Source organism: Magnolia sinica, chromosome 13, assembly GCF_029962835.1.
Source record: "Magnolia sinica isolate HGM2019 chromosome 13, MsV1, whole genome shotgun sequence".
In the NCBI taxonomy this organism is placed as follows: domain Eukaryota; kingdom Viridiplantae; phylum Streptophyta; class Magnoliopsida; order Magnoliales; family Magnoliaceae; genus Magnolia; species Magnolia sinica.
Window position 1 is genome coordinate 23017061 of NC_080585.1, and position 9259 is coordinate 23026319.

Consider the following 9259-nt stretch of genomic DNA (forward strand, 5'->3'; position numbering starts at 1 on the left):
GTTGTTCTAGTTCAAGGTGTACACAAACCGAACTAGCTTGGTTAGCTCGCTCGACTCGACTCGACTCGACTCGAAAAAGCTCTATTCGGCTTAATTCGAAGTTGAGTTCGAGCTGAGTTGAACTGACTTTTTGAACTCGAAAATGAGTTCAAGTCGAGTTCGAGCTGGCCCCAACTCAATTCGAGTCTAGCTCGAACTCGACTCGGATCGAACCCAGCTCAAATCCAACTCGTATCGAACCAGTTTGGTGACTCAATTATTTTGATATTAATGTTGCTCATCAAGTATTTAATACAATGACTTAAAGAAGTTTGGCTAGTGGGAAGGAAGGCATGTATATGAAGCCAACAACCCTTTTTTTTCTAATGTTACTTAAAAGGTGTTAAATAAAATACTTATGAAACTATTGTTGTTGTCTCAAATACAGTGAGATTTTGAAGGTATAGTTCAGGTGCTTATAAAAATGTTGCAATGGTGAACTTGGCTTGAATAGGCCCAAGCCGAGCTAGCTAGTTAGGCTTTAGGATTGAGCTGAGCTGAGTTCGAGCTATGTTAACAAGTGGTTGAGCTGAGTCGAGCTAATGCCAACTCGACTCGGTTCGACCCGATGTACACCCCTAGTTCTAGTAATTCCCAAACTCACCACATCACCACCAATGTACACCGTCGTCTTTGACCGTTCATTCTCCGGTCCCAATATTCTCGATGTCTCGTGGTTTGAAAATCCACTTATCGGCGGTACAATCTTTAGTTAATGGATCTTAAGTCTATCAAAGTGAACGGTACACCTTTTATTCTACCATCATCCGCAGGTCTGGTGGGCCCAATCGGATTGTCCAATCAGAAGATGGGCCATCAAAATTTAAAAGTCTTCCGATAACGAAGGTGGGCGCTTCTCGTTAGTCAAGTGTTCACATCCCGTGAACTATAGCTTAACATGCTCCCGCGAGTTATTGACTATCCCCAGACATGCAAAAATACGCCTCCCACTCCTTACGCTACTAAAAAAAAAATGCTACTCGCAAGCGCCCATCCTGCAACCAGGAATTGGATACGTGGGGCCCACCTTGATGTATTTGTTTTATATCCACGACGTAAATCCGTTTTTTGACCTTGTTTTAGGATATAATCCCAAAATTTTAGCTGATCCAAAGCTCAAGTGGGCCACACCACAGGAAGCAGTGGGTATAATGACATTCACTTTTGAAAACTTCCTGGGGCCCACCATTCCATCCAACCTGTTGATAAGGTCATACGGACCTAGATGAAGGGAAAATTAAAATATCAGCTTGATCCTGAACTTTTGTGGGCGTTCAATCAACCTGTTTCCTCTGGTGTGGTCTACTTGAGCTTTGAATCTTCTTCATTTTTTTATTCATGTTTTAAAATGAGATCGAGAAACGTATGGACGGCTTTGATAAAATATATACATCATGGTGAGCCCCATGGATCACGGGCAATACGCTTCCCTCTAACGCAGGCTGACGTGCATGCGCGTACGAGATCACAGCCGTTTCTAGACAAATACAATGAGAATCTCAAAAATCAGGCCGGTTTAAACATAAAGGTCCCCACATGCATCTAAAGCACACCACCGTTCATCATATTCACTCATCCATTAGTCATATCTGCCGCTCATCTAATGATTAAAGTCTTGATTATTATCAGATGACTCTACTTTCAAGGAATGGACGGTCTCGATTTCTTTCATGTGAGGCGCTTGTGTTTGGGCGTTTCCGGGTAGAATCTTCTACAAGCTTTCATTCACATAGAGCCGACTCAATTCAATGTCTTAAAAACTTGAGAACCCCAGTCGTCCACGTCAGCTGCCAACTCATCCAAGCGCCCCCTATAAATTGCGCTCCATCCCCTTTCGCAGCGCTCTCTGCTCTTTCGCTCCCCTTTCTCTGTGCCTTATTCCGAAAAGGGAAGAAGGGAAAGCTGAGAGGACTCTCCCTTCTCCGACGAACTTTTAGGAGATTCTTCCATCTTCACCAACCGAGTACACCAGATCGTATCCTTTGATCAGTGCCCGATCTCTCTGAAAGCTCCGGTAAGAACTCTGCACGAAATTCCAACTGCCGTGTCCAGTCCGGATCCGACTGGATCTGCTGATTTGCTGATTTTTCCGGCTATCTGTTGGCTCGGATCGTCGTTTCTTGCGGTTTTGGGCCGCTTTCTCCGTCTTTTGATGTAGATTAGGGTTTTTGTTGCTGAAGACTGTAATCTTGCTTTTCTGTTGCTTTCATCTTGTTATACGGTAGTGATTAGGGTTTAAATGGCCATTTTGTGGAAGATCGTTGTTATTAGGGTTTTAATTGAGTGGTTTGTGTTACTTCATTGATTTCTTGCTTTTGATCTTGGGAAATGTTGGAAACTAATCTATTTAATTTTCTGTTTATTCTTCGTGGGTAATCCCAGCGCCTAAGTGGCAGCGTGTGTGTTGAGGATGACTCTTTTGCAATTAGATTGTCGTTCTCTGGCCCAAACAGGAATAGATAGAACGGAGCTTTTGGTGACCAAATCTGGTGTGGAAACTCTCCAACCGGTTTGGTGGACCCTCGTTGGTGAAAGGCAGCTTACTAGCAGTGGCATATTTTGAATTATTTAAGATTGTGTTCCTCTTCCACATGGATTATGTGTTTAAATATCAGGTGGCCAAACTGTATTGCCGTCTCCTATGCAAAAAGGGATTCTATAGAATCTTGCTTTGTATTGGTGACTCTTTATCCTGTTGGCCTCTCTTCTTTGTTGTAAATTTTTGTGGTGTATAAAAGATAAAAGTAATAAAAAGAAAAATTCCTTGTAATTTAGTACCTTCCAGTAGCTAATCAACCTAGTGATAACCTTCAAATGAAATCCTCATGCAAATCCCAAGTCAGTAACCTCAGGATGATGGAAGTATTGGTTTATTAGCTATTCTAGCCATGCTTTGCTTGCCTGACATTTAACAAAAACGCGATGTTTCAGTATTTAGAAGATCGCAGTCATTTAATGGTACTGTTATACTAAGTGGTATACTGTGTCTTCTGAACATCAGTTTTATGTTGATACTTTTTCCTCTTATAAATTCAAGGGGATTTGTTTCTTCTGCGTAATGAGTTTTTGGCTGTTGTCTAGAATGTTCAATTGCTTGTAATGAACATCAGCAACCAATGCACCAACAGTCAGTGTGTGTGTGTGTGTGTGTGTGTGTGTGTGTGTATACACACACTGTTGGTGCATATGGTGCTGATATTGGTGCCAATTGATCTATGGGAACTTCCAGAATATTCAGACGTCATGTTATATAGGTTTTTTATGAGAACCTATTACTTTCAATGGTATCAATATCTTGTTGGGATACCTGTATTTTGCATTGGATTCTGTACGGATCTATTGACTATGGCTTCAACCCTGCTTCTTGTGTTTATGTCAGCCTTTGTATAAGTGTCTTGGTCTCATGGGTTGGTAGGACTGAAGGTGTTAATCCTATGGCCATAAATTAATGCTCATATGTGGATTAAGAAGTTTGCTTTGGGTACCATCCCTTGGTTTTAAATGATGGAATATTTTCAAAGTTTCAGAACATGATATTCCGTGATATCATAGAAATTGTTATTGTGTGTCCTTCTGTTTGGCATTTTCAAATGAATTTCTCACAAATTTTTAGCACGAAGACAAAAAAAATTGCAAAAGCCTGCAGGTAATTTTTTGAAACTTAAATCCAGTTGTGAACTTGGAATAGATTCCGATTGGATTAACATTTATTCCATATATTTGCCACATGCTTCTTCGGTGAATTGTATGCTTGAGATTCCATTTTTCTTAAATGGGATCAGAGCTGATTCACAAATTATTCTCAATGGGATTAAACATTCATCTCAGGGCTTTTTTTTCCTTTAATGAATGGAAATTTACTGAAGAAACAGGCAAAAAACTGCAAAAGAAAATACAAATACAAGACTAGCACCCGGACTTCCCAGAATTTGAATTATAAATTGTACGATTCATCTTTAAAAATATATATATAGGATTTCCTTTTTCTATTAAAATGACTGAAGTTTCATCAAAGAGCAAAAAAATATAAAGGATTAAGGGGTGAGTAATGCATTGACAATGACAATGTGGCCTTGGTATAATTACATCTTTGACAAGCTTACCAGTCATCTCTTTGGCCTCCTTCCAAACATGATGGAAAGACATGGGTAGAAATGAAGATATGTTGTTCATCTGCCTTAGAATGAAAGAGATCTTGTAAGGTTTTCTGAGTTTGAAAAATGAATCGTGTTGGAATCCCCTTCAATCTCGGTACTTAATGAATGGGCAGACACACTCAAGTTCTGCTGCCTGCCTATAGTCTTGTCCCGCTTTCTACAATGATGGAAAACAAATAACAATGTCGCTAGGTATGGCCACTAGATGGAAAGATCTACGCATGAATACCTTCCAACTGATATGGAAGTTCCTTTGGTTACTAGATATGTATCTTTCATTGTAAGTTTAACTTGTTCTGCAACAGGAGCTTAACTACTAAAATCTGTTTTTTGTGGAGATTCAATTTCATTGCTGTGGTCAGCATGCATTTGTACTCAGAAGCTCTCCTTGTGTTTGCGCTCTGCTGGACATGAGAAGAGAGGACAATGTTCAATGCTCATTGCACAGGTTTATTGTAACATGTAAAGGCTGTGCATGGTCCATCCAGTTTGCGAGGCTGCTGTTTCAGCCTCCTCTATTTATGATGCAGACCTCTTTGTCCATGTCTGAAGGTCACGCACACCTGATTAACCCATGAAATCCCAAATTGACCTATTTTTAGACCAAGAAACTCGAATTGAATTTTAATCTTCCAGTGTTCTGTTCAGATCTTTTAAAGAAATTTGGTTTTTAACTGTTTGTTTGGATTCATTGGCATATTTCAGAATTCCCTCGATTTATTATTTTGGCTAATGCTGCAACCGGTTTTTGAAGTTCAGGTCTTTCTGCTGCTGCATCGAGTGACATAAGTTTCTCATTCAGTGATAGAAATGCCAAAGGAAAGAAGAGATCGCTCTTTGTCATTCGATAGGTCAAGGGTTTCTCCTTTCTCTTGCAGTTCCAGCAGTGTCCGGCGCTCTACATCCAGAAACCCTCCAGAAGCTGCAGAAGATGTGAAAGAATGGGAAGAGGCCAGGTGCCCTGTGTGCATGGAACACCCCCACAATGCCGTCCTCCTCCTCTGCTCTTCCCATGACAAGGGATGCCGCCCTTACATGTGTGACACAAGCTACCGCCACTCCAACTGCCTTGACCAATTCCGTAAGGCATTCACTGAACCCAAATCCACCCCTACTGTGGAAGAATCCCCGTTAGTGAGCACCATAACAGACACAACGAGCCCAGAAGAACAAAATATGGAGCCACACCATGAAGGTGAAGAACATGCATTGCACAGCATGCCTTGTGAGTGCAGCGAGCAACTGAAGCTTTCGTGTCCTCTCTGCCGGGGACAGATAAATGGGTGGAAACCAGTGGAGTCTGCCCGCCGGTTCATGAATGCCAAGACAAGGAGCTGCGCACAGGAGTCCTGTACGTTCAGTGGTACATATGCTGACCTCCGGAAGCATGCGAGGCTCGAGCACCCAATGGCACGGCCATCGGAGGTGGACCCGGAACGGCAGCGGGACTGGAGGAGGTTGGAGCGTCAGCGTGATCTTGGTGACGTGCTGAGCACGTTCCAGTCAGCATTTGGGGAGGAGAGGGATGAGGAAAGTCTGTATGATGGGAATTGGTTGACTGTCTTTCTTCTCATCCGGGTTTTCCCATCGGGTTCCAATACAAGAACCAGCTGGTCGGTCCCATCAAGGTTCAGGGGGCTATCAAGGAGCCGGAGGAGAACAACACTATGGGGTGATAGCTATGACGGTGAGCCTGCAAGAGATGATGACTCTGTCTCTGAAGGGGTGACGGCTTCATGGCGCCGCCATGAGAGGAGTCAGCGACGTACAACGCCAGATGATGATGATGATGATGAACAGTGAATGCAGCAAATGAGTTCAGTCGATGGGGCTGGTTAGTGCCATGAATCTCTGGTTCAAAAGGTGAGTTATCATTCCCATCATGGATTCCTATCACTATTGATACTTCAGGAAATGACAGAACTATGGCGCCTTTCCTGTAAAAGAAAACAAAACAAAAAATCTGTGGTGGCTGGCACCTTTCCTGTAAAAAACAAGACAAAACAAAATCTGTGGTGACTGGCACCTTTCCTGTAAGAAGAAAAAACAAAACAAAACGTGAGGTGACTAGCCCATTGCAAGGTTCTGGCTGATGTGTAGGAATCTGTATTCCAAAATCTTGAAGGGTGTGACATGCTTCGCTCTGTGTGAGGTGGGGTAGCCTCTTGGCCGGCTCCCTAACTTTAATTTAAACATACTAGAATATAAGAGAAAGTTATTGATATGAAAATTATAGAGTTGTGTGCTATATAATTCTAGCAACAACCAATGTTTCCACTTTTGGATTCCAGTTTATTGCACACTGTCCTCAGAGGAAGTTACATGATCTTCTGTTTGAGTATATTTTATGCATAGCGTCACCGGGTTTTCATTTTATTCTGGTTGGGTTCATGGCTCGGCGGTGATTCATACCATTGGTCTGACATGTCCTTTCTGGTTGGATTCATGGTTCAGTGATTCATGCCATTGGTCTGACGTGTCCATTCTGGTTGGGTTCAAGGTTTGGTGATTCTGGTCTGACATGTCCACCATGGACTGACTTGGCCCCACAATCTACTTGGTAGGACAACCTCAGGCATTATACTCTGCCTCAAGGGTGATTAGTTTATGCATGTGAAAAATGTTCACCATTTGAAGTCATTGTAGTCTCTTGTATGTTTCCTGTGTTCCCCGAACTTTGGATGTACATGGGCAGGCCCAGCCCAGCAGCTTTTGGGGGAGCCTTTTGCACTTGTTCAGATGTTGAACAATGTTAACTGCTAGAAGATTTCTTTTAACCATCACTTTGCAGGCCACCAGCCCCAGTAGCTGGTCCATCAAAATCTACCGACCATTTGTAGAACTTTGAAATTGGTAGAATGTAATGGCTGCCCTCATCCAGTCTCATAGCATCATTTCCCGTAATAAGTTCTTTGGAGTCTCTAAAAGGGATGTGTGTTGTGTTGCAGGTGAAATGAAACATGGGCAGGAGTGGTGTCATCGGGTGGCTTTCCTTGCTCTTGGAACCTCGGTGGTTGAGCTCCATGAAGTTCCTTTGATCCAAGTATAGTGGTATTATTATAGAATTCAATCAGACAAGTACTTTGGAATCGGACGTGGAAGGATCTGAATTGGTCTCCACTGTTCTTCTCAACACTGTTTTTATCTTTTATTCTCATTTTGTTTGTTACTCCTGAGGAGGAAAGAAGGCTGGAGTGGTTCAGTGGAAGTTTCCCAAGGCCTGTGGCAGTACGTCCCAGGGCACCTTTGGTGGATATTGTCACTATTCTGACTTTTGGGCCCCGTCGTGGACGGGATTAGGTGGCCCATAGTCACGTTGATAAGACGATCATCACTGTCTGGTTGGTAATTGAGTCAGCCTCATTGGATAGTGTGGTTCGTCCACCCATGGAGCTTTCATTTTAGAGTCTAGACTGACACAAGTCATGTATTGCCACCATGTATGCGTGGAAGAGGGGATGTGAAATGCTCTCATTTGGTGCAGCGATGGTTAATCTGGTGAACCAACGCATTTATATGAAAAAAAGCCCAGAACATATTAGTTGCTAGGCCAGACCTTATTTTGAAGCCAAATGATGCCATCAACCTGACCTTGACCCATTTACATAGAATGCAACCCCCGGACAGATCAACCTTGAATCTCTGGATTCCAATTTGGAAACACGACCCATTGCAGATTATGTGAATGGGTGTGGTTTGATGATGCTTATTCGGGTGAGGTTGCATTTCGGTTCAACTGGAGCCTTAACCCAAATTTTGAATTGGGTTACTAAGGTTGAGCCTGCCCCAACTTGCATGCCCTACATTAGTAAGTGATAAAGTATAACAATGTTTTGACATTCTGTTTTAAGTTTAAACCTTCCTAGGGCCCATCTTAATGTTTGTAGGCCATCCATCTTGTTCATACTTGTTAAAATGGGTGATTAATTCCTACTGTACCATGTGGTGTGGTCCACTTGAGCTTTGGATTTGCCTCACGTTTTGGCTCATGTCCTAAAGCAATCAAGCAAAATGAATGCTTTACGTATAGCCCATGCATCATGGTCGGCCAGAGATGATTGCAGGAAGCTCGGCAGCTATGGTTATCTGTCTTGCTCGTTCGATTGGACCTTGCACCCTTGTTGGGCTGTACCGCATAAGTCTCTTAATTGATCCTGACTGCAGGCTTACAAATAGAGGGTAATATGGTACGTTGGGATGTATCTTGGAAGGGTGCGGAGCATGCATGCATGTGTGATGGGTTTTCAATTCTGACAACCCCTGGTTCAGCAATCCGGACCAGTAGTTTGGTTGTATCCTACCATGAGCAGACTGTGCCTCCAGAATTGACCATGGCCTGTAGGTGGTTGGCTAAGTAGCTTATCATCAGCTACACCTGGACGATAACTGGTCGTGCAACTAGAAATTTCTTGCCAACATGCCACTTGTGTAAGACATCCTTGCCACAAAAACGGTAGCCCTTCTTATGAAGATCAAAATTTTGCCAGGTCGGCCCATCATGTGGGTCACACCTGTATGCTGAGAAGCAGCATTGGTTGTCCATTTGTTCCAATTTTGCGGTCCACCTTATGAGTAATGGACCTATTTTTTGGGAAGTGGATTCCTGGGACCAGGGCGCAGAGATATACTGGGTCCCACGGAGATGTCCATGACAGATCCACTCCGTCCATCTGTTTTAAAATAGAACAATAGGGCAGGACTCTAAAAATCAGGCAGATCCAAAACAGGTAGGCCATATCACACGAAACAGTGTGGAGTGAATGCCTGGGGCAACAGAAGTTTTGTATCAGGATTATATTTGTGCCCACTGTTCGTAATAACCCATGAACGGTTTGGATGGCATATAAACATCAGGGTCAGCTCCAGTAAGGTTTCAACTGTGGACAGTTTCGTTTGGTTTCGTGTGGCCCACCTAAGTTTTGGATCTGACTGATTTTTAGGGCCTGTTTGGATACTAAGGAATAAGTAGCTTTTTTAAAACTTAGGCAAGCTAGTAAGTTACTTTTTTGTAAATAAGTTAATTAGGTTATTAAACTTAAATAAGTAGCATTTTTTAAAAAGTA

General features: G+C 42.7%; 1 protein-coding gene across 3 annotated transcripts; it reads left to right on the forward strand.

Moving 5' to 3' along the window:
* Positions 1-1879: 1879 nt before the first annotated feature.
* Positions 1880-7372, forward strand: LOC131223237 (uncharacterized). 3 transcript variants are annotated; one of them, XR_009160349.1, is made up of 3 exons: positions 1880-2053; positions 4956-6059; positions 7145-7372. XR_009160349.1 is itself a non-coding variant. In XM_058218571.1 (2 exons), exon 2 carries the CDS (start codon positions 5007-5009, stop codon positions 5997-5999), a length of 993 nt encoding a protein of 330 aa, XP_058074554.1. In that variant the 5' UTR covers positions 1880-2053; positions 4956-5006; the 3' UTR covers positions 6000-6063. The 3 variants fall into 3 exon arrangements, 1 of the variants encoding a protein (XP_058074554.1); XR_009160350.1 differs by lacking the exon at positions 7145-7372 and adding an exon at positions 6651-7081; XM_058218571.1 differs by lacking the exon at positions 7145-7372 and having other exon boundaries at positions 4956-6063.
* Positions 7373-9259: the final 1887 nt, after the last annotated feature.

Coding starts and splice junctions, on each gene's coding strand:
- LOC131223237 (XM_058218571.1), top strand. CDS start 5,007: ATGCCAAAGGAAAGAAGAGATCGCTCTTTGTCATTCGATAGGTCAAGG.